We start from the raw sequence: 25861 nt of genomic DNA on the forward strand, positions 1-25861 counted from the left end.
TATTTCAGTTATAAGAAATAATGACACAGCTCCTTGTGAACTCTCATGTAAAAATAACTTTCCAAGAATAACAATTATGTTAATTGATAAGTTGTTTGTTCCATTTTTCAGAAAATTTGGGCCACTGTGTCAAATTGGCTTCAAAGCCAGGCGCACTTCCTGGATGTTTGCATAAAAGGCCCTGACCAGTTCCCTGTGTAGATATGAAGGACTCATTCTGAGGTAACGAAAACACAATTCTTTAGGCTGCATTCACACTTAATCCGACAATGTGGAACCTTCCCGCAGGTTTGTGTGTTTATTTGTGTTTTTTATTTCTCTGATTCACTGCTTTGTTGTCGCTACCGCCGCTCCCTCTCTTCATTCACTCTCTAGTGCTGGACCACCGCTGCTCTCTCGCTCTCTCGCTCCTGCTCTCAGGCTCATACTTTACGTCAGGTTGCGTTTCTGCAAAAGTTGATTCTGGTTCAACTTCTCCCCGCATGGCTGCTGCAGTTTTTTGCTGAAGCCCATGTGGTTCCCACTCCTGCAGCCTAAATGCACAACTCCCACTCAACTGCATGGAAGGACTGTCGTTCTCCCCGCATGAATGGACTTGATGTGAATGCAGCCTGAGTTTTAGGTGATTCTACACTGATGAAAACATAATCATGGTTATGTTCCATTTCTGCCAGTAAATCCCTCTAAATCCTTCACACTGGTCCTTTAAGAGTTAAACTCAGTCACAAAAAGAGGGAAAGATGGTTCAAAACCATAAAACCTGTTTGTGAATAAAGACATCTTAATTAAATATTGTTTTATTTTTAAGTGTTAGAGCCACACAGAGGACAGAAACTCTGAGATTGAAAAAAAAAGTCATAATATTACAAGAATAAAGTCGTAATATTACGAGAATATGTATTGAAATGAAAGCATGTGAGAAGTTTAGAGGGAAAAATCACTATTTGGTGGAGCTGTTAACAACTCATAGACATGTGAAATGTGACCCCGACTACACACTGCTTTTTGTAAGACGTCAAAAGACAAAAAGGTTGGAAACCACTGGTTTCATCTTTAACAATGTGTTGTATTTTAAAAGCTTGTTATATTATCCATTGTGTCAAATCTTCATCTGAAAAGTAACTAAAGCTGTCAAATAAATGTAGTGGAGTAGAAAGTACAATATTTCCCTCTGAAATGTAGTGGAGTGGAAGTATAAAGTAAAGTACAAGTACCTTAAAATTAATCTTAAGTACAGTACTTGAGTAAACATACTTGGTTACTTTGTGTGTGCAGTAACGTATTTTATGTCACAAATGAATCAGATGACTATCCAGAAAAGCACAGGTGGAACTAATAACATTACTGTAATATATTGCAGCATTAATAAGGTAATATTAGTTTCACCTGCGTCTGACCAGTAGCGTAGGACACTGCTAAGATGTCTGTTGTGAAAAAGCTCTTTTAGACTTTAGTTTCCCTCCTCCAGGGCAGCGCTGCCACCAACATGAGAACCACTGACTTAAAGTCATTTCCTAAAAATGTAACTAGATTCATCAACCAAACAAGATTAATGTCAAGTTATTTCTAAAACCTTTTAAATATGTGTCATTTACATTAAACCCTTCAGGTCCTGGAAGGTGAGCTGTTACATTCATTTTCTTTTTCCAGGTTTTCCAGGACCTTTTCCAGAGCTTTAAAAAAAGGGAAGAGAAACACAGTCACACGGTAGGTTTTTTTTTTTTTTTTTTGTAAAAATAGCGAACTTTATATTCTCAGAGTACTAAGACAGCTTTACAAACAGGATGATATGCACACAGCCTTCCTTCTCATCCAAACGCAGAGCGGTCCAACTGAAGCTCCGACTCGCTTTAGAGAGAGCCGGAGTGAGAAAGAAAGGAAAAAAAAAAAAAAACAAAACAAAACAATAAACACACTGACAAACCAAAACAAGACAACAAAGGAAGCAAGGAAGTACATATCTACCCCTTGAGCGTCACATTCGTCCTGCACCGTCGTTCAACACGGTGCTTCAGAAACCAGAGCAATCTGTCAACTAACCATTGCAAGTGTTTCAACATTATATATTACATATTAACAAATAGCTGAATTAGAGGAGGAGGAGGAGGAGGAAGAGGAGGAGGGGGGTGAAGAGGGATTTAAAAATAACCTTTAATTGTCTCAACAGCATGCAGGTGTAAAAGAACTGTGTGGCCAAATATAAAGCTTTAACTAGCAAAGAATAAACAAAAGATGGCAGATGGCATGTTACACAAAAAAAAAAAAAATGTATAAAATAAGTTGGTAGAAAGAAAGACGGGGGGGGGGGGGGGGACAAATCCGCGCCGGGGTCGAGGGGGTCAGGGGGCGAATTTCATTTACATATTGACATTGATTTGGTCGACGTACAACCGAGTGCTGGGGTCCTTCCTCTGGCCCCTCATTCTCTTTTCAAACACACACACACACACACACACTCGCACACAAACACACTTGAAAAGAAAACAATTTATCAACAGGAAGCGTCCTTTGCTCTCTCTTGACTTCCCCGCCCCCCCCCCCCTCTCTCCCTCCCTCCACACACACACACACACACACACACACACTTCAGAGCTGCTCTGTACACGCTGGTCACCGCCGTCGCCGCCGCCACCGCTTCAGTCGCACATCTCCTCCGGCAGCTCGTGAGGGTTGAGGATGCCCGGCACCGACATCTGGAGCTTGTGTTTCTCCTCCTGGGCTTGGCGTAGAGCCGTCTCCCTCTCCTCCAGGAACAGGTCCGTCGTGTCCTCGCCAGCGAACTCCTGCAGGACCGCACGAGCAGAGAGAGAGACAGAGAGAGAGAGAGAGAGACAGAGAGAGAGAGGCACACATGCATGAGAACGGGGCGGAACGAGACCGGGAGAGCTGGCTAAAGCTGCCGTTTTTTCCCCACATGGCAAAAGTTCAAATAATCTGAGCTCTGACGCAAGTCGTAGCTTTCAAAGACGTCCAATCAGATGAACACTTAGCTGATGTGTGTTTGTGTGTGTTTGTGTTTGTGTTTGTGTTTGTGTGTGTGTTTGTGTTTGTGTGTGTTTGTGTTTGTCTGATCAAAGCTCAGATTCATTAAACGTGTTTCCGTCCACCTGGTTTTATGCTCTCGTCTTCAATTTGCACATAAATGCTGAAAATATTACAAAAACTGTTTTTTCCTCTTTGCTGAGGTGGAGAAGATGATGCATCAATAAAAACAAAAATGCAACAGAAACAGACTGAAGAGAATAAATGATGATGAAGCATTTGACTCTCAAATGAATGCATGAAACAAACAGGAAGTGTCATATTTCCATCACGTTCTCTGCTGTCGGACTGACACTATTTTCTGCACCAGCTGGAGAATCTTGATGAGACATAACAGCAGCGGATGGAAACACGTCTTCATTTGCTGATTTTTCTGGATATTAGGTTGAAGTTTGTGCTTCATTCGTATGAAAACGTTGCTTCTGTTTCATTCTGTGTTTTTAAACCTTTTTTTGCTACTTTCAGTGAGTAACATCGAGATGTTTACTCAGTTCTCACCCACACAACAACAAGCATGTACACAAGTATTACACAACACTATATGAAGCTGTGACTCGTCCGTTGTCAGCTGTGTGTGTGTGTGTGTGTGTGTGTGTGTGACAGCAGGCTGAGAGTTCATACAAACATTACATCAGCACATTAACACTCATGTGGATGTGAGTCAGCTGCTGGAGTTCAGGGTTTAGTCTGAGGCTCCACTGTGATTTGAAGTAATATTACTGAAGTCTCATCTTGTATCCGCCGTATTTTAACAGCAACATGTCTCCTCTGCAGCTGACTGGCTGCTACAAGACTATTAAGAGTCACGTTCTAACAATAAATCTGCTGGTAGAGGGTAAAACTTGTTCGTCCCTCTCTGTTTCCTGCGGACACTCACCTTGATCTGCACGAGGAAATCCCTCAGGTGCTCCTTGAAGGCGGGAATGTCCTGATTCAGGCTGAACAGACCCGTTACAAACACCTTCACCTGGGCGCTGGAGACCAAAATACATTCAATTAATACAAAAACACGTACAACGGTGGTCAAATATATCAGGAACATCTGTGTAAACAATGAGCTGTGCGACACACATCTGTCATCTCCTACAGCCTCATTAAGGCATTTCCTACATGTCCCAGAATTCCTTTTCAAAACTCTCACTTTCAAACTGTAGAAATTAAAGGCTGAATCTTCACATTTCATAAAACAAGATAAACTCAATCTGTGAAGAGACTTTTTCAAACTTGTCCAGCACAAACACACACAGACTATAAAAATAACGCTACATAACTTCAGCTGTAATGTTTACAGGCTTCTGTCAACCTCAGAGTTTATTTTATACATAAATTAAAAAAATACAACGTCAGAAAAACCATTTAGGATCTGAGCAGAGAACAACAACACTGATGGCTGAATTACAGTCTGCTCCACTGAGACCAGATGTTTCCGTAAATCCCAGTGTGTGTTTATGTTCTAACCTCTTCCACAAACAAGCCCCGAATACCTGGAAACGTTCATTTAACACTCTCAGTCATGTGATCATGTGATCCCGCTATCAAGTCCTACTCACTCCTGCAGATGGGGGAAGGCCGTCTTCAGCAGGTTGGCGATGTACTCCTGGACGTGCGCCTGGTTGTTGGCCGGGCTGGCGGCGCTCAGAGCCACGTTGACCTTCCCCTCCTCCACCAGGTTGAACATGTAGGCCAAGATGGTGGCGTGCATGGTCAGACCTGTCGACAGGCAGCAAAGGAGGGAGGAGAGGGGATCCTTTATATAAGAATCACAGAGAACTTTGTATGTTTTGAGTTTTCTCCACGTTCGTGTCTTTACCTGCGGTGTGAGACGTGTCAGTGACCACAGAGAAGATGTGCTGCAGGACGTCGCAGAAGTACGTCTGGTAGAAGCTCTGCGCCGCCGCTTCCTCTCCCGACACGTTCTGCAGGAGCGTGTAGAGGATCTGTAGACCTGCGGGGGGAGACCGGGACACGCTGGTTAGACCGGCAGAGATCCCAGAAGAGAGTCAAACATTAAGCAGTGATGTGATGTGGTCCTGACCTGTGTCGGCGACGTTCCTCATCGTGTGCTTGAAGGCCCAGATGATGGAGTCCAGGATCAGTTTGAACTGGGCGGGGGCGATGGACAGGAAGGCTGGGAAGCACTGGGAGGTGGCGGCTTGAAGGAGGTAGAAGAAATGGGTCCTGTGTTCTGGGAATTCCTCAAAGTCCTGATGACACAGGAGGAAAAACAAACAAGATGTAAAAAGTGTGTGAAGTCAGGGACAAATATGGACCAATATCAACAAAGTAAATCAGATTGTGTGGATTCATGTGTGAGGATAAACTATCAATATATTTCTTATTATCTCTCTTTAATGACTCAGTCAGACCTTGTTGATCATGTTCAAAGTGCACTCGAAGACGGCGTCGAAGATCTTGGGGATTTCGCCGGTGATGTGGACTCCCAGCTTGTTGACGATGGTCGCCATGGTGCTGAGGACCTCGGGCTCCCTGGCGGCCGGGACGTTCCTCTGGTAGTCGATGAGAACCGCCTCCAGCAGGGGGGGCACGAAGTTCTCCGCCACCTGGGACACAAAAACAACAACAACAACATGTAAACACGTTTACAACCAAACAAGGTGTAAAAAAAAGTGGACGGGAGGAAAGATTATAATAAAAACTTATTCTAATGTTCATTTGGGACTTGAAAAACTGTGAACTGGTCCTTTAAGAGTGGAGCTGCAGCCTAAATCAACCCAGCTATGAATGGATTAAATCCATCACAGAAATGTATTTGTGTTTGTTTTAAAAGCCAATCAAACAGTCAAAGAGCTTCTATTAACCTTTAGGAGTCGCCGATCACGTTTCAGGACGTCGTAGCATAAAAACAAAGTCACATTAAGTCTTGCTGGCTTCAAACTCTTTACCAGGTTTTGTTTGGTGTTGATAAACCGAGTAAAAACGGATACGATCATATAAAAATCATGTTTACTCGTGTGTAAAATTGTGTGTGGGATGGAACGGACGTCGCATTTATTTTATATCGTCATTTTTTTGTCATGTATGACGAAACAGGAGGGAGGGAGGGAGAGACAGACAGACAGACAGAGACACAGAGAGAGACACAGAGAGAGAGAGAGAGAGAGAGAGAGAGAGAGAGAGAGAGAGAGAGAGAGAGAGAGAGAGAGAGAGAGAGAGAGAGAGAGAGAGAGAGAGAGAGAGAGAGAGAGAGAGAGAACAACAGAGACATGTGAGGAGATATCGAGATAGTTTTCGGAAGATTTGGAGTTTTTGAGTCGGAAAAATGAAGCGAACGCTTAACGTGATCCGAGCTATGAAGATGTTTCTTCAAGAGGAAGACGCTGATGGGAATACGAGACACGTAATATACCTCTGTGTCTGATAGTTGACATCAACTGTTCTGAAGAACGGCACAGCTGAAAAATAAAAATCTGCTTTACGTTGTATATAGATGTGTTACCTTTATATGTTCACATTTACAACCTTTAAAATGCTTTGTTGAACATGTTTGTGTTTCTTGTAGTGAAAATACTGTTTGTGTTTTGGGTCCAATATGATGATATATTATATCAGAGTGAAACAGTAATAGTCTGGTCATACAGGTGATACTAAACATCGGCATGTTGAACAGTTTTTACAGTGATATATAAAAGGCAAAGTCAGAAATATGCAAAAACGACCAAAATAGCTCAAGACTCCTCCGGGTTAAAGTTCAAATAGTGATGTGATGTTTTTTCAAGGTTTTATTAACGTTACTGGTGTTTTGGAGGTAATGTGTTGGTTTATTTTGTTGGTTCCCAGTCGGGGTCACAGTAATGAAAACATTTGTTCTTATTTTAGATTTTAATTATAAACATCATGACCACTTTTCTTGAGAACGAGGCACAAATCCAAATATGTTGTTGCATTTTTTCCGTTTGCTGCAGCAGCGCTGGTTTGTTGGTTTGTTGTTGGTTTGTTGTTGGTTTGTTGTTGGTTTGTTGTTGAGTGAACAGAGCGTGCTTTGTGCTAAAAATAAAAACTCATTATAAACATGGATTTGAAATACGACCGCACGTTTAAAAGCTCCTCCGTTACAGATTAGATTAGATTGGGGGGGGGGGGGGGGGGGGGGGTGTGGGGGGGTCTGTCTCACCATCTGAGGGTCGTTGGAGCGGCTGACCCAGCCGGAGATCAGCTTCAGAGTCTCTCTCTTCACCGTCCTCATACTCCTGATCAGAGGCTGCTTGGTCACCATCTCACCTGTTTGATTGATTAAAGACGCTTCATTAATAAAAAAAAACAGAAAAACAAGGAAGCAAAGAACCACAGAGACGAAGCAAACGATGAATCCTGCAGGACAAAGTCTGCAAGATTAGACCAAACATGACTAAACAAATTATTTTGATAGATGTAATGATTAATTAATGCTGATTTAAAGTCTTTATGACCCTTAAAGAAGAAGATCACTGCATTGTTTACATTGTTTATAACGTCTTTTTACATTAAAGCCTCTATATGTAGGATTCACAGCTTGCATTGATCATCTGAGGGTCTCATTCTGTATTTCACTCCTGTCAATCATGTTTTATATGACATCATCATTTATTTAAGACCCTCAGAGACGGAGGAGACGGAGGCTGACCGTTGGTCTGGACGGCTGACGAGATGTTTTCACTCAGACACTTGTAGACGTTCAGCATGTCCAGGTAGATCCGTCCCAGCTGGACGACGAAGGGATGACCGACGGCTTTACAGGCTCTGACGTTTGTTTTGAGGATGCTGCCCAGCTGACGCACCGTCTCCGCGTCCTTCAGGATGTCCACGTTCTGCAGCACAAAGGCGGCAATGTTCAATACAAGCAGGCGACGGTCAGCGTTAAACGACAGCTTATGAGGCTACTGGGAAGACTGGGTTATACTGGATGTTGTCACCTTGGTGGCCTGCTGGATGATGCTGTCCCACACCTGGTTCGGCAGCAGCATGTACTTCTCTATCAGAAGCTCCTGAACCGCCTGATCCGTCTGAGCCCCGATCATGTAGCCCACCGCCTCGTAGAACGTGTGAACCTGCAGACAGACGGCAACGAAAAAAACATCTTAATGATATAAATAACAAAGCTGACAGGAAGTGCAGAGACGGGCCGGGGGAGGGGGGGACAGGGGGGACAGGGGGGACGGACCTGCTGCGGCTGCAGGTCACAGATGATGGTGTTGATGTTGTTGAGGATCTCGTCGATGAAGGGCATGACCTCGCCCACCTGCACCTGGACGAAATGACGCCGACACTTCTGAGCGATCTTGATGAAAGTGTCGCAGGCCATGTCCTGCACGCCGTCGTGAGTCTCTGTGTGAGGAAGACCACATGATGATGATGATGATGATGATGATGATCTCACACATTCATTTACAGTAACAGCAGCAGTTTGGGGTAAATATTGACTCTCTCTCCTCACAGCTTGTAAACAGATGTGCATAAATAATGAACACAGAAGCATCTAAAGATCAATTAAAGCCTCCAAACAGCAGGAAGAGTCCTTCAGATGAAATATAGTTGTTGACGGTGTTTCAGCGCCGCTCTCGGAGGAGCCGCGTTTGAACGGTTTTCCAGTTTCTCACCGTGCATGAACTCAAAGAGCTTGTTGACGACGGTCTTGAGGAACTTCCAGTGGGCTCTCAGGAAGCGAGGATACTGGCCAACGATGTACATGATGTTGGAGGCTATGATGGCCTTGTTGTCCTTCCCTCGCTTCTGCTCACACAATCCCAGCAGGTCCTGAAAACACACACACACACAACCAGTTACACAACCAGTTACACAACCAGTTCAACACTGAAGACCAAGGAGGCAAATGCAGATTTTTGTTAATCTTTTCTTGTTTTAAAATATGAAACTATTTTTTTTATTAGACGACTGTAGAATAATCTGCAGGTTTCTATAATAAGAAAAATACAAGTTACTGCTTGTTTTACACTAAAACATCCCTGAAAATAGGTTGGAAAAATATGAATTTGAATATAAAATAGAGCTGCAACGATGAGTCGATCAACAGGAAATTAATCACAAACTGTTCTGTAGTTTTTTTTGAAAGAAATAAATGTCAAAAATCTGATTCCAGCTTCTTAAATGTGAATATTTTCTGCTTTCTTCAGTCGACTGTGACAGTAAACTGAAGATCTTTGTGTTGTGGACAAAACGAGACATTTGAGGACGTCAGCGTTTTATAAACCAAACAACTAAACAATTTAGTCAAGAAAATAACTGACAGATGAATCAATAATGAAAATAATGGTTAGTTGCAGCTCTAATATAAAAGATTCCAACATCTGATATTTCAACAGTTACACCTGAGAGACGACAAGTTGAGTCCACTTACTGTCTGAACATTTTCATCATTGATCACTTCAAACAGCGGCAGATGAGTCATCGGCTGTTGCTAAGCTACGCTACGCATATAAAAACGTGTTACTGGTGCGTCAGTCACCTTGATGACGGTGACCAGGAACCTCTTCTCGTCTTCCTCGTGCATGGCCCCGCTGATGGAGCCGATGGCCCAGCAGAGCATGTTCAGGTTCCTCCACGACCACTCGGTGCCGTTCACCTGGTTGTGGAGCTTCTCCGTCATGATGCGTTCAGTGTCTGCGTAGTCCAGATGGGTCAGATACACTGCAGACACACACACACACACACACACACACACACACACACACACACACACACACACACACACAGTGTAAACAAGTGAGCAAAATATGAATAAACTGATTTTAATAGTGAAGAGAAACTTTTATCCAACAGTTTGAAAACATCTAAAAGGTCTCAAGACATTTAAATAAACAGCCTGAAGTTCTTTTGTTGAGAATAAACAACATTTAGGAACAAAATGTAAACAAATAAGAGAGAAAGATGAGTTAATAGTTAACCAGGAACTCACCGAGAGTCTCTCTCATGTTCTTGTAGAGGTTGATGGCGTCCGTGTCCTTCATGAACTCTCGCACCACCTCGCCCTGGTCGTTCTCCACCACCAGCACCTCCTCCGGTTTGGCCATGCGGCTCACCATCAGCAGACGCACCTGTGAAGAGGAAGAAGATGAAGATGAAGATGAAGATGAGACGATAGCAGCGATACTGAGATAAACTAATGACATGTATCTGTACATACTGAGGGCTGTGCATTGATCACAATATTGGCTTCCATGACTCATTAATTAATTAATTAATAATGCGTAATATTGACACTTAACGATGCTTATCTAAGCAAGTTTCATAATAAGTATTTATTAAATACAATGTGAGAGAATATTTTCAATTAGTTTTAAAGGTTCACATGCAGGTAAAATTATTCTGTTTACAAAGATGGATGAAAAAATAAATAAATAAAGATTTTAATATTTCAATTTATTAGATTTTAACTGGAACCATGTTGGAAATAAGTGGTTTTTATTTTACTTTAACATGTTATTAGTTGGATTTTGTTTTCTGTCTGTAATCAGGAAATAACTCATTATGTAATAGACTTGAAGTTTTACTGATTTGAATATTGAAAATAATCATGTTTTACATTTTAACCGTAATAATGCAGCTTTATGTTCACAGTAGAAAAATATGTTCACAGATTAAGAATAAAGTTACAAACAACATCAAGCTCGTTGATAAAACTGCATTCTGTCATTTTTAAATGTTGCTTCTCATTTAGTTCCAGCTTGTTTCCTGTGTTGGTGATAACTCTGCGTCAGTGAACAGTGGTGAGTGAGTGAGTGTGTGTGCGCGTGTGTGTGTGTGTGTGTGTGAGTGTGTGTGCGTGTGCTGGAGGACGTTCCTACCTGGGAGAGTACGGGCAGGTAGAGGTGTCTGCGTGGGGGGACGTCAGACAGCAGCGGGGTGCTGGAGGTGGAGAAGGGACTCTCTCTGTAGAGCTCCGCTGCCAGGTGGTTCCAGTACTCCAGACAGATCTTAAAGATCTCCGTCTCCTCCACCTCCGACACCAGCAGCATGTAGTGGAGGGCCTGGTGGGCGGGGAGGTCACGTTACCGACAGCACGTACAGAGAAACATAACAATCTATAACCAGCTATGTGGTCCCGGTTTAGAGCTCAGATCACTTCATTATAACAGGTTTCACTCTGGATGAGCTCTTCAGCTCTTCAGCTACTCACTAGTGGAATAAAAACCTCAAACAAACAACAGCTTAGACACTGTTATTATAAAAGATATTGATAAACTTTAGTGCTTCACGATATGAGGAAAACCTGCCATAACATTGACTTGCAATAAACAAATACTGACGTGCATATTATCTGTACAGCTCCTGTGTGTTTGTGCTTTAATAGGTACACTGCTAACATATCTATGAACGCTGAATAAAGATGCTTTTATTGAACAAACTGCACATGAAAACCCAACTGAAGCCATTATAACTATAAAGAAGAAGAAGTTCTTCTAAACATCTCTTACTATGAAACACTGAAATAAAAGGAAAATATCTGAGTGGAAAACAGCTTAAATAATTAAATAAATATAAATGAAACACGACTCCAACGAGGTGCAGAGACAATCAGATAAAATATCCACCTGTTAAAGGAAGGTTTCATTTCACAAATGTTGACAGTTGATTCTCTAAATGTTAGTTAATAACGGCGAGAGCAGCGCAGCGTCCGGACAGTCTAGAGTTCATCTTCAAAAACAGGCTTAATGACTAAATAATAATAACTTTCTACGCCGTCGCTCAGAGACTAACGTTAGCAGAGCAGCGAACTCCAGCAGCAACAAACGAGACCTTCTGACCAACAAACACTGAAACATTTAACAACTTCAACTGGAACTGGGAGGTGAAGGAGGAGGCTGGTTCTCCTGCATCTTCAGGCTGTTTATCACACATGTTCATATCACTATGACCATAAAAACATGATTGATCTTGAAGCCCTTCTATGGATGTAGGACATATCACAGCCGGGTACTATCAGCGTACAGTATGAGGTAGGATAGGTATCATCTACTTATCATCTCCTCATGTGGATCTCTTTATCTTTTTGTTTTCATGACTCAGCTATAATTTCCTCCCACATGTATTATTAGTTCTGTCTCCGTCCGTCTAACCGCAGCAACAACAACAAAATAAAACACAAACAAACTTGTCTTTTCTCGAGGTTTAACTGCTTTTTCCTGTGTTGCAGTCAAACGTCTCCTCCTGGAACCATTATCTGAGAGTCAAACGGACAAACAGCCACAGGAAAGAAAAAAGGTGGTCCTTCCTACTGTAATCGCTCCCAAATGTATGTCGTTGAGAAAAAAAAAAGGTGTAATCAGGACAAAACCACCGACACACACACACACACACACACACACACACACACACACACACACACACACACACACACACACACACACACACACACACACACACACACACACACACACACACACACACACACACACACACACACACACACAAGCAGGAAGGCAGAGTCATGAGGGGGAGGCTGCTCTCTAACAAACCCTGCAGCAGCTCAGAGTGGTCGTCGTCGTACCTCCATGAGCGTCTCCCGCAGGTTTGGTCTCTTCTCGATGAGCTGGCCGTGTTCTTTCAGGAAGGTGCAGAGGAACAAGCTGAGGTTCTGGATGAAGTTCTGCTCGTCGTCCTTCCCGTTAGCGTAGGCCACTCTGATGTTAGTGTTCAAAGGCAGCATCTGACCCGCGAGAGGGAGGGAACGACACGACATCACATCAAAACTCACCTTTTATTTATTTATGCTGCACGTTTAATTAGACTAACTTTGTCCTGTAATTACATCCAGAGTGTTTTTGTTTTGCTTCACATTTACTGTAAATGAGTTTAGCAACGAGACCTCCCAAGATACACCGCTTCACAAAAAATATAATATAATCTTTTCCAAATGGAATAAACAGGTGTGTGTGTGTGTGTGTGTGTGTGTGTGTGTGTGTGTGTGTGTGTGTGTGTGTGTGTGTGTGTCTATCAACAGTCCTCTGATAGATGTTTCCAGTCTGGGCTTTAGGACCTCCGCTGGGTCATGAGATAAAAATCTGTGTTCACAATAAATAAGATAAATGTGACAGAGAGGAAGAAGAAGAAAAAGGTTCTGCAACACAAACATATTACACAATATTTCTGACTCATCTTTCTTGTGACCAGTTTTAAACTTTCTGGACGACCTGAGAGGCGTAGAGGGAGAAATACTCCGACTTGATGAATGCATCATGTGACGTACATGGAGTCGCTGCTTCCTTTTAAAAGGATCGTAAACACAAACGGTCGGGAACCGACGGCTATAGAATCTATAACGTAAACTGATGATGATTCATCTGCTTTCTGTGACTCTCTGTCAGACTTCACAGTGACAGGCAGGGGGCGCCGTGCACACACACAAGACAACAAGTGTGTTCAAGCTGAATACAGATGATTATAATTAGTTTAATTTAAAGGACCAGTGTGCAAGATTTAGGAGAGAAATATTGGCAGAAATGTCATATAATATTCATGAGTATGTTTTAATTAGTGTTTAATCACATTAAAATAAGAATTGTTGTGTTTTAGTTGACTTAGAATGAGCAGCAGGGATGTATAAGGACAACTGGAGACTTCCGGGTATGAAAGTATCCACAGAGCAGACGCACTGGTGACTTCTGCGGCTCTTCTAGGCTTTTGAAATGTGATCAGACTGAACGGATTTCATTCTGACAGTGAGACGAGTCATGTCGGGGGGGTTGTGACGCTCAGAACAACGTATCCGCTGGTTTACAGACGTCTCTTTCACAATGTGAGTCTACGGGAAAAAGTCTTTTTGGGGCCAGTGTGCATCACCTGACGTTGTAATTACAAGGTTTGGCCGCTATGTCAAATTTGTTCCTGTATCCAGTTCTCTTTATAGCCCGCCATGTTTCTACAGTAGCCCAGAACAGACAAACCAAACACCGGCTCTAGAGAGGAACCTTTCATGTTTTTCATGAGGTTTTGTGGCGACCGTAGGCTCTCCTACACGCTAGGAAGTGGAGGCGGGGCTTATTCTATATTATCTCATGTACCTGCGTGCATGTCTTATTGTGGGTTTTGCTTTTATTGTGTCAGATTAAGTAATGTGCTTTACATAAACTGTGCATGATTTTTGTATCTGTGCTTCTGCTTTGCATGTTCTAGTTAGTGTCTGACGACGCAGCTCAATGTGGTTTTATTTAACATTAATATCTTCATGTATTTATTGTCTTGTATCATGAGTCTGTGTGTTGTTTTCAGGATGTCCTGAATGATGTTTTTATTAATATTATACATGTTCTTCTTTCTTCATTTTATTCATTGTTCTGCATGTTTATAAATGACCTCAATCTCATGTTCATATTCTGTTTTTAGGGCGACTCTGTAACTACAGATGAATAACAACCTCTTACAGCAATGTTTATTAATGTGCACTGTCCCTGTTAAATAAACAAACAAACAAACAAACAAACAAATAAATTCAGTTGGTTGCAATCTGCAGCCTCACCACTAGATGCCACTAGATTCTACACACTGGTCCTTTAAAACAGGTCTTCTGTTTGATACTGAACCGTAATCAATGACTTGTATCTATTACGTATCAGTCAACTATGTTCCAATGTTTTATCCTTATGACTGATCTTAAAAGATATTTCCTATTTTCATATTCTAACTTGTATCTATTGTTGCCTATTGAGACATTTTCTTCTTTTGCAGCTTTAATTTTTGTACATGTACCAGGTCTGTGGGGTAACCAAATATGACAGTTGGTTTGCATCATGATACCACTCGTCTAATATAAGGTCGTCATATTCAGCAACAAGTCTCCTGCAAAGTCTCAGAGAAGCCAAATCAGTGCAAATCCTTAAAAAACATCTTTGTATTTATGTTTTATTTGATCGCTTTACAGTTTGTGCAGCTTGTCGTCTCTTAACTCTGATGTTTACACTGTAAACTAATACGTTTGCTTGCTACAGATGCAGAGCGAGCGTCTCTGGCACAACTTCAGCTACTTGCAAGGTGCACGGAGAAGAGAGATGAGAACTCCTTCATCAGGGTCATCATCAAACACATTACAAACACCGGTTAAATAAAGTAGGTTGGGTATGAAAAAAGGTTTAAAAAGTTTAAAAAAAATTATAGAAGACAACAAAATATACGTCCAGACTCATATCAGCCAATGGGACGTCTACAGAGATGGGTTGGATGTATGGTCATGTGACTTCAGGCCAATTGTTGTCATTGTGACGCCATATTTATTCCGTTAACTAGAAAGGTGCAACTAAAGGGTGGTACTCATTCATCCAAAAATGTGCCTATTAGATCTGACATACAGGCTTTATAAAGTGCTGTGTATAGAGGGAGCAGAAAGATGCTTAGTACAACAATATAAACTTTAAAAAGTGATAAAAAAAAATAAAAAATAGGAAATACCTTTTTTCATACCCAACTTCCTTTATTTAAATGTTGTTTGTAATGTGTTTGATGATGACCCTGATGAAGGCCACGAGCTGAAACTAATAAAATTGTTGAATAAAAGTGTTGCTGGAGTTCTCGTCTCTCTTTACAGCAGGATTTTATTTTATCAGCTTTATCAGAATTAGTATTAAATGATCTCGGGGGTTTTCTGGACAGGTGTGTGAATCTATTGTCCCTCTACAGGTGTGTCAACAACCACATCTGTCAGCTGATGAAGGTCAGTGGGAACAAAAGCTTGCTATGAATTATGCTTTTATTAAAATGAACTTGCTTGATGTGTTTTGTTTTTTTGGATTTTCCTCCGAACTGACTTCACTTCACACGTTCACGCTGCCTGCAGGTTGTTTGTTTATTTACGTCTGTTTGTAATAAATAGAACAAACAGAAAACAGCAGCTAATTCTGCAAACGACGCGGTGTGTTTGTGTGCAACGAGAAGCACGTTTGACATCATGAACATGTGTGATTTTAAGTGTGTGTGTGTGTTTTTGTGTGCAATAAACAGAGTGGGCACATGTTAGCACGCTTGTGTGTGTAATCAGACTGAGTGCAAATTAACTTGAGCACCACTCAGAATGATTGTGTGTGTGTGTGTGTGTGTGTGTGTGTGTGTGTGTGTACCTGTTTGAGCTGGCACATGGTGAGGGTAAACAGGTTGACAAACTGCTCCTCGTACTGGTTGACGCTCACTCCGGCGATTTCCGTCAAACATTTCAGCGTCACGTTGCGAAACATGGGCACGTTCAAGAACTGAAACACACAAAAATCAATCCTCGATTAAATCCCAGTCAGTGCTTCTATTCAGTCAGTGCTTACGTTATAAGACGTCAAGTCAGTTTTATTTGTAAAATATCACAAAATACAAATCGCACAATAAGACAACATCTTTTATCCTTAAACCTCCATTTAAATAAGGAAAAACTGCCAAAAATCTCCTGTAACACGGAAAAAAACATAAAGAAGGTAACAAAAGGCTTATTTCTTAAAAAATAAAAGATAAAATAATAAAAAAGAGTCACATACACAGATAAATATAATAAAATAGGATAAAGTTCAACTAAAAAGCAAAAGATAAAGACATGCAGCGATGAAAGGAAATGTTGCACAACGTTAAAAATGTTGAGAGCGTCCACATCCTTCAGACAGACTAAACCACCGTTTAACAAACCAAATGTGTTCGTTCTGACTTCAGGAAGCATCAACAGACCTGCGTTAGAGGATATAAGACACCTAGAGGACAAATATATTTCTCCACCACATCAGACAGATCAGCTGAGACGAAGCTCATCAGTGATTTAAAAACCATTAAAAGGATCTTCAAATGAACAGACGGGTAGCCGATGTTTGAGGTTTAGTGACGCAGAATTAAGAACACGTGCTGCTGCGTTTTGTACGAGCTGTGAAATAGTAAAAATGCAAATATGATGTCAAAGTGTCTCTGAAGTCTGAGTGAAAATAAATGTTTATAATTATTAGAAAACATGGTTCAAAAAAACAGATCATTTTACTGTTTAGATCATTTCTCGAGACTGTGAAGGCGTGGTAGATCATATTTTGATTGACAGCTGGCAGGTACTGCGAGGTGGGCGGTGCTTGGTTTCAGCTCGTCTGTTTTCAACATGGCGGCCGGGTCACAAACTCTCTCTTATAACAGCTAAACAGTTCACTAAAATATGTGTCTGAAAAGATTTGAGGTGAGAAACAGGAAAGGCAGTACAGTGTTTCCCCTCGGTTGACTGCTTTGGAGCAGTGGGGGGGTGTTTGTTGTCATATGTGGGGTCATGTGACAGAGACTCATCAGCCAAACACTTCTCCGTTCTCTGTTAAACAGCAGCTCAGAGTGACACTAAGATGAGAATTGCTGGTCCACCTTAAAAGTCGGTCCACCTTAAGTGAGCCTGGTCAAGTTAAGCTAACGTGTTGTTGCTAACCTCAGGGTTAACCCCCTTCGATAGAGGAGTATTGTCTTGAGGAGCTGCAGCATTTATTAACTGTTAAACTGTAGTCTGTATTCTACATTTACTGCCAGATTTACAACTTAATGCTAAACTTGCGTTCACGTCACGTTTCTGCAGCTCGTGCTACAACTACACACACACATTTACACACGCGCGCGCACACACTGCCTTATTCCGTAACGGTGCAACACTACTTTTGCAAAAACACGTAGACATCCTTTGAAGAACAAAGAGAGTGAGGATGACTAAAAAATCCACAATAACGCAGGGTGGTGCACAGTGTGCGAGAGAAAATCATTTATGATCATCTGAAATTTTAGCAGCGGCGGAGAAACACGGTAATAACAGAACGTTGATTAATATATCAGCACTGCCTGGTTTGACAGTTTAATCTGAGTTTCATGAGACACTTTCTCTGTTTCACAACACAATGCTGAGAACACAATATGATTGGTTCACAGAATTAATTACATCATTTCTGTAATAAATGTCCTTGTATAACCGCGCCCCATTCAAACCCGATATCAGGAAAATTTACAAAAAATGTAAATGACAATATTTCAAATTTGGATGGAAAACTAATTTCTAATTTTACATGTTTACTATTATGTACATAAGACCCTACATTACATAAGACACTACTGGGTTTCCAGTGGCTTTAACTGATACAGTCGACAGCTTCTTTACACACACAACAGTCACAGCCTGCCAGAGATAAAAGCATCTATTAACTCTCCTGTATCAACTCACTAGTGAACAGTCCTGACTGATAATGACAGCAGTTCACACGCTGCAGGGGTGAAACGGTTCACCAGTAAATCTGTGGCCACGTGGAGACTAAATCAAACATTTTCCATAATTTATGTGCTTTTAATAAGCTGAAAATTATTCCCCAGTAATGTATGATTTATATACACGTCATATATGTGTGAACAACTTATCCAGAACCAAAAGGAGTTCATTCATGTCACTCAGAACTTACTACTTTTGTTTTGAAAAGACATATTTCTATTTCCTTTTGTTATAATAAAGATCAGTAAAGTTGATCTGTTTCTGATTTGCAGGATGAATATGGGAGGTTTTTACCTTGTAGACCAGAGTGCTGATGAGTTTGGTCTCGAAGATGTAACCCAGAGGAATCCAGTTCAGGAAGCGGAGGAGAGTCTCCAGTGTGGCGTGCACCAGTGGGGCATTCTGGGAGTTTTCCTACACACAAGCAAAAAGGGTACATACTGTATGAGAACAGATGGATGGAGAGTATTTATTTATATTTAAACATCAGAGAAAGATACTGAGGACAGTTTGATCTCGACTTTGTCTTACCATCACAAACTGGCACAACTGGAATATTTGGGAAAACTCGTTGCACATGCTGAAAGACAACGAGGAGAGACGGTGACACAAGAGTCGTGACTTTGTGTTATTCACACATTAAATATGTGACACTGTTGACTTCAACCTGTCTGTTTAAGTCATTCAGAAACATAAACATCTGACAGATACATGTATCATGATTAACAAACTTTAGTGAATAAACGGGGCCGACGTCTGGCCGTCTTTTGCACAGATTACATCAATAAATGACTCTTCTTGGCTTTTTACTTGCGAAGCTTTTATTACACCTACAGTAACGTAGTTCTCTGTCTCTCCTCTGCTGCGCTGTGTGTGCAGCACACACTAGAGATGGGCGTGATTAATCGATAATCGATCGTTAAGAATTTTTTCAATAACGTGGAATTAAAATCGATTTAACGTTGATATCAAAGTGTGTTATGTACGTATGTGTCTTGAAGTTGCAATAATTTTTTCACTACGTGCTGCAATTTAATTTCAAGAGGGAAAATGAAAACTCCAGCAGGTTGCCGTAGCAACTAGACGAAAGTAAACATGAAGAGAGCAAAGTGAAGTTTAGTGTGGGACCGTTTCCAGCAGAAAAACCACAAAGCTCATTGTAAACATCACAACGCTGTGTTTACCTACAACACAACAACGACCCCGATGATGTACCGCTTGAACACCCGACACTGGTTAATGAATCCTCTCAATCTACCATCAGCTCAGCGTGAGCACGGAGGAGCTGCGATGCACGGCGGGCAACACCTCTGCGTCCCCGCAGCATCGCTAATTAACCGTCACCAGGCTGCGTTCACGTTGACACGCTCGTCTTCCTCAACAACAACCAGTAGGCTGTAGCGACTTGATTCTCTCGGCTGCGTGCCTTTTGGATTTATTCAAGTTACATTCAGGTAAAAATTGTCAGCACTAAATAATATTATATATATATTTTATATTTTGTTTTCTGTTTAACAGTTAAACCACCTTGTATAAGAGGACCAGTGTTGGTCTATAATTTCTTCTTGGAATAAAGATTTCATTGAGGAAAAACAACTTTCTTCAGTATTTTCAGGAATTTTTAATACATATATAAAAAAAAAAGATTAATCGATAATTGATCGTTAATTTTCCAGATGATCGATTAAGGAAATTTCTTCAAATGCCCATCCCTAGCACACACACACACACACACACACACACACACACACACACACGGAGGCTCAGCCGCAGTAAAACACAGAGCAGAGGAGAGCAGCAGAGACTCAAACACTGAGCTGGAATTCATATAGTGAAAAATAACATAAATAAACATTTAGACACAGTCTCTACTGCGTTTTGTTGTAATTTATGGTCGAGCTGCTCTCTGTGGTTCAGCGAGGAGGCGGAGCTGAGGCCTCCGTGTGTGTGTGTGTGTGCTGAACACACAGCGCAGCAGAGGAGAGACAGTGACGGCCAAGAAGAGTCGTTTATTGATGTAATCTGTGCAACAGATAAATACTGCCGTATGGGTGTAATTTGTGACAATGAAATAAACAATAGAGCATAATATGAGAACAGTAGTGACTGAGAGGTAATGATATGAAAGAAAAGGTGTCATATTGGCTCACACATGCATGATGTAAGTGACTCCCATCACATTTACATAACAAGGTGTCATGTACACATTGACTTTACTCTTGTTTTGTCCGACTAACCGTCTAAAAAGATATTCAATTTACTATCATGTATGACAAATAAAGACATTAAATCATCACATTTTAGAAGAGTTTTAAATATGACTGAAACAATTATTTGATCATCAAAATAGTAGCCGATTCATTTTCTGTCCGTCGACTAATCGATCTAATCTAACAGCAACAAATACCTTCATGATTTCTTAGAGCCAAAGGCGACATCTTTACATGACTTGTTTTGGTAGAAATCAAGTCCACAACACAACGAAATTCAATTTAAATTGAGACAAAACAGAGAAAAGCAGAAAATTCTCAACAATGAAGAAACTGGAAACAGTGTTTGAAACTTAAATAATTATCAAAATAACGGCTGATTAATTTTCCTGTCAATCAACTAATCACATAATTCTAACTTAATGGATGTAAACACATTCAGTATTTCATTGTCCAAGTTCAAGCCTGTGTTTCTGTTTATCTTCCTCAGACAGAACAAACACCCAACAAGCCTCGACATGAAACATACCAACATCTCTTCAGGTCTGAGTTGATGCGTTACCTGTCTTTGAGGTGCTTGGCCTTCACCTGGGTCATCTGGCCGCTGGAGAAGTCAAAGACCTCCTCGCTGAGCAGTTTGAGGATGATCATGTTGTTCTGACAGAGGCTCTCGCTGGTCCGACTCGCACCCACGATATCACTGATGAAGGTGGGCCAGTGTTTGGGCCACTCCTGCTTCAAGATCTATAACCGGAGAAAAGGAGGGAGGGGGGGGGGTCTGTGTCATCGGGCTCGTCACATCATGAGAGTCACTGCTTGTTTGTTTATTTACCTGTACGAGGATCATGTTGAGTTTTGAAATGTATACACCCTCCTTCTGCGAATGAACATATAAACAGTGACATCAGCATCACATCACATCACAACAAGTTAAAGTGCAGCTTCTCTCATTAACGTAAACTCACCTCCATGTTCGCAGGATCAGAAGACGTCTTGATAATCAACCCGACAACATACTTTTTGATTCCTGGAAATAGAATCAGAGGAGTTTTTTTTTTTTTTTTATTGAATGAAGCAAATAAGATTTTCCTTCATGTAAACATCTTTGTAATCTCTGCTTGTCTGATGTCATTAAACTGACCTTCACATTGATTTCTTGGGAGAATCTTCCAGCGGGTTTTGATGACTGTCTCCAGAATCTGCAGTGCATAATACTGAGAGCAAAACGGAGACAAAAATCCTCTCATTAAGAGCTAATAAAAGGCTAACAGCTATATACTATCTGCACTGTGAATGTCATACCACAATACCAACCAGAATTACATTATCTGAGGGAAAAGAGAGAGTAGTAAATGAAAAAACACATGACCTAATGAGGCCTGAAATACAGAAAAACAGAAGCTCAGCCAAAAAATACAACAATCAGACGATACCTGTCGTCTTTAACAGGTTCATTTGACTAAAACTGACGATCTGAGCTTTAGTTCAGTCTGTTTTCTTTGCACACATACAGGTTCATGCTACCTCTCAGGTAACAAAGCAGCTTTCTGACTGCAAACGGACACACAGGTGATGGTGCTTTTATGCCTCTCGTGTGTGTGCATCACTACTGATCCAGACAGCCGTTAATGATATGTCAAAATGTGAACAAATGCCTTACACAGCAGATGCAGCAAAAATGGAAAATAATTTAGCAGAAAACTGCTGATTTAAACCCACCGAGCTTCCGTCTGCTGTAGTAAATCCGATAAGTAGAGTGGAGCTAAAGCAGAGTGGATGTAGAAACCTCGCTGCACCAAAAGCCTGATAAGCATCAGCCCCGCATTATTACATCGACGCTGAGAGACTGTCAACAAGCGCAGCAGTGTGTGATTCGGGGTACGTACTTTAGTTTTCATGTTCTGAGAGAACTCCAGGATAGTGTCGACCCTCGTCCAGGCGTCTGGATGGTCCTTCAGGTTGGTGAGCACTTCTTGGGCCACTCGTTGCTGCATCATCAACACAGCAAACCGTTTATCAACTAAAGTCTCTGTTTAACAATGTAAGCGCCTCCTTTCTAACTGCATATCGTACGTCCAACAAAATACATTCTGAATGATATTAAACAGCACAAGGAGGGTCGTGCTCCTTTTAAAAGTCTTTTTAGGTCTTGTATTGATAAAAAATGATCAACAAATTCTTATTTTTGACACATTGGGGCTTTGCAAACACTACATGCAAATCCTTTTCAGACACTTGAACTGGAAGCAAACACTGGAGGGTAGTTCTCACCTGGGATCCGATATCGTGATACATGGAGTTAACAACATTGTCCAACAGGTTGATGTCAAGTTTCTGACTGAAGTCCAGCAGCTGCCTGGCTGGGTGATCGGCCAACATCGTCATTTCTGCTGGCATAGAGATTCTGAGAGGAGAAATTCAACAACAGCAGCACATGGTAACAGTAAATACATCACTGAACATACAAAAATACACACAACTACTTTTAAATGCATTTTGGCCTCCATCGCTTACATTGAAAGCACATTTGAAGGATCTTTTAATAGCCAGTATGAACAGGAGGAATGATTACAGCGAGGAAAACCTCTTTCACTGTTCATATGAACACCTGACTGCTGGTTTAAGACACACATGAAAAATTGTGAGCAGGTCCAACCAAATTAGAAAAACACTCTCGCTCACTGCTCCTGGTATTTAGTCATGCCGATGGATTTGATATCTGCCTCTGAAATGTCTTTCACCACGAGGTAAAGGGAATTTCATTTGTGTTGCTCAAAACATTTAAATTTGATATTTGAAAAAATCTTCCCAGAAACAGTCTTCCACCTGACATCAGTTTTCATAGAAACAACTTCCTACAGAAGAAATGGTTCTTATAAAATCTGTCAATCATCTTAGGCGCGACCAGTATCATTGTTTCTAAAAAAATGACGTTTCTACTGAATTTTTTCAGAATTTTCCATAAAAATTGTGAATCCGTCTTTTAATATTTTTAAAGGTTGAGCCAACACAGAATAATTTTACATATTAACAAGCATGGTTTCCTCTTTGTGTCTTGAAGCAGTGAATCAGAAACAAGTTATTCTTGTTCAGCCAAAAAAAAAGTACCAAAGCAGCTCGGAGCTTCATTCATTCAGCCCTCGTGGTCCAATTTTGACACCCATTGACACAAATGATAAGCTGCGTGAACATGAAACAGCGCCCCCACCCGGCTACGATTAGCTGGATTCACCACAACTCCACTGATAGACCTGTTTAGCGACTATTACGAGCAATTAAAACACGTTATCGGCAGTGGAAAACAAAAGCAGGAGATACCAGTCCCCCGGCTACAATGCTTTAATCCATGTTTTATCTGTGTAACCGCTGGTTTTGACCCCTCTGACAAAAACACCACAGTACTTTTCAAACTGACGGATGCTAACGTTAGCCCACGCTGGGTAAGTTAGGTTAATGTTGACCGAGCTTAGCTTACCTGGTATGTCCTGTCCCCCTCGTCGAAAACAAAACAAAAAATCTTCAGTGATGTGATTTGAAGCTGGAGACCGAGATATGAATCCTGCGTTGACAGACGGTGTAACGTTATCTCATGGCACACACGTTTACACCGTTCCTAACCTTTTGATAGCCAGAAGCTAACGCTAGCTTCCCTCCCGGATGACACCAACAGTTAGCGCTAATTTAAAAGATCACGTTACGTTGGATACTTATCGATTCTTGCCGTTGTGTATGAAACGCTCTCCGCAGTCTTTTCTTAACCACAGCCTATTGATTCTGTCTTCAACCAGTCTGAAAATATAGCTTTCTTTGGCTTACGAGTGATTACAAGCCGACTCCCACCATGCTAATAGCAACTTAGCGTGCTAATGGAAAAGTCAATGATTATTCGGGTCTGCTGGCTAATGAAAGCTAAGCTAACAACACAGATTTCACGGAGTCTCACTCGGAGCGGTATTCCGGGTCATAATCACCAACTGAAAGAGTCTCGTTTTTTATTTCTGCTTCTATTCGAACACACAGTTGGAGGGCAGAGGTGTTTTAAAGCTCTTCCTCTGAGCTCATGCTTCCAGCTACGGACCGGTTGAAACCGGTTGAGACCGGGATTTTCATTCTCGGTGTTTCGGCCCGTCGCGCGCCGCGTAAAATTTGGACTATGTACCCGCCCCATCCAGCATCTGATTGGTTGTAGCAGCACTGTCGTCACACCCTGTCATAGGCCGGGTGCAGCTGTCAATCTGACTCAGATTCCCTCCCTATGTGTTTGACCTCTGATGAGGTGCAACATGAACCATCAAAACACAGATAAAAACCACTTAAATCCACTGGTGGAACAAGTGTTCAGATACTTTACTTGAGTAAAAGTACCAGTACAACAATATAAAAATACTCCATTACAAATATCAATACATATTGTGTTGATTATTAAGGTATTATTCAATATATATTGTGTTTTTCTTATTGTCAACCTCTGGGATGCAACAACTGTTTTAAGGCATAAAACAGGTTATATATGGATTTACTATCCTCCAATAGAATTATATTCATGGAAGAATTATAAGAAGCAACATATAGGGAGATAAAAGCAACAGAAAATGTTATTAAACACATAATAACTTTTAAAAAAAAAAAAAAAAGAAAACACACTTTTTTCACTGCCTTGTCAAGTGCTTAAGATGGTGAAAAGTAATTAAAAGTCATCTTTTAGAACATTTTCCGTACGAAATGAGATTAAAGAGGCTCCTCTTGGGTCTAATGGGAGTTAAAAACAAAGTAAGGGCCTTTGATGCACAGGTGAAATACAGAATAAGATCCTCAGAAAATCAAAGCATGCTGCAAATCCTACATATAGCAGCTGTAACATGAATGAGGTGCTGAAGAAGTATTCAGATCCTTTACTTAAGTAAAAGTATTAATACAGAAATGTAAAAATACTCCATTACAGGTAAAAGTCCTGCATGAAAAATCCTCCTACAGTAAAAGTACATAAGTATTATGAGCTTGATGTAGTTAAAGTATTGCAGTAAAAGTACATAAGTATTATGAGCTTGATGTAGTTAAAGTATTGCAGTAAAAGTACATAAGTATTATGAGCTTGATGTAGTTAAAGTATTGCAGTAAAAGTACATAAGTATTATGAGCTTGATGTAGTTAAAGTATTGCAGTAAAAGTAGTGGTTTGGTCCCTCTGACTGATATATTATTATATATGACATCATTAGATTATTAATAGTGAAGCATCAGTGTTAGAGCAGCATGTTACTGTTGTAGCTGCTGGAGGTGGAGCTAGTTTACACTACTTTATATACAGTTAGCTAGTTTAGTCCAGTGGTTCCCAACCTAGGGGTCGGGCCCCTCCAAAGGGTCAGCAGATAAATGTGAGGGGTCGTGAGATGATTAATGGGAGAGGAAAGAAGAAAAAA

At 41.0% G+C, this 25861-nt stretch overlaps 1 protein-coding gene across 1 annotated transcript; it reads right to left on the minus strand.

Annotated features, from left to right (window-relative positions):
* Positions 1-1736: 1736 nt before the first annotated feature.
* Positions 1737-24582, minus strand: xpo1a (exportin 1 (CRM1 homolog, yeast) a). The gene is made up of 25 exons (XM_042430675.1): positions 23918-24582; positions 22714-22846; positions 22329-22430; positions 21584-21656; positions 21408-21469; positions 21275-21319; positions 21005-21186; positions 18764-18812; positions 18527-18646; positions 16104-16232; positions 12545-12703; positions 10842-11024; positions 9953-10091; positions 9503-9684; positions 8637-8793; positions 8201-8364; positions 7953-8087; positions 7664-7847; positions 7175-7281; positions 5409-5603; positions 5078-5246; positions 4853-4987; positions 4593-4752; positions 3920-4016; positions 1737-2783 (listed from the first exon to the last, which is right to left on the minus strand). The coding sequence occupies exons 2-25, from the start codon at positions 22837-22839 to the stop codon at positions 2637-2639; spliced, it is 3201 nt and encodes a 1066-aa protein (XP_042286609.1). The 5' UTR covers positions 22840-22846; positions 23918-24582; the 3' UTR covers positions 1737-2636.
* Between the last annotated feature and the right edge of the window lie 1279 nt (positions 24583-25861).

This window comes from Thunnus maccoyii, chromosome 2 (assembly GCF_910596095.1).
Source record: "Thunnus maccoyii chromosome 2, fThuMac1.1, whole genome shotgun sequence".
In the NCBI taxonomy this organism is placed as follows: Eukaryota; Metazoa; Chordata; class Actinopteri; order Scombriformes; family Scombridae; genus Thunnus; species Thunnus maccoyii.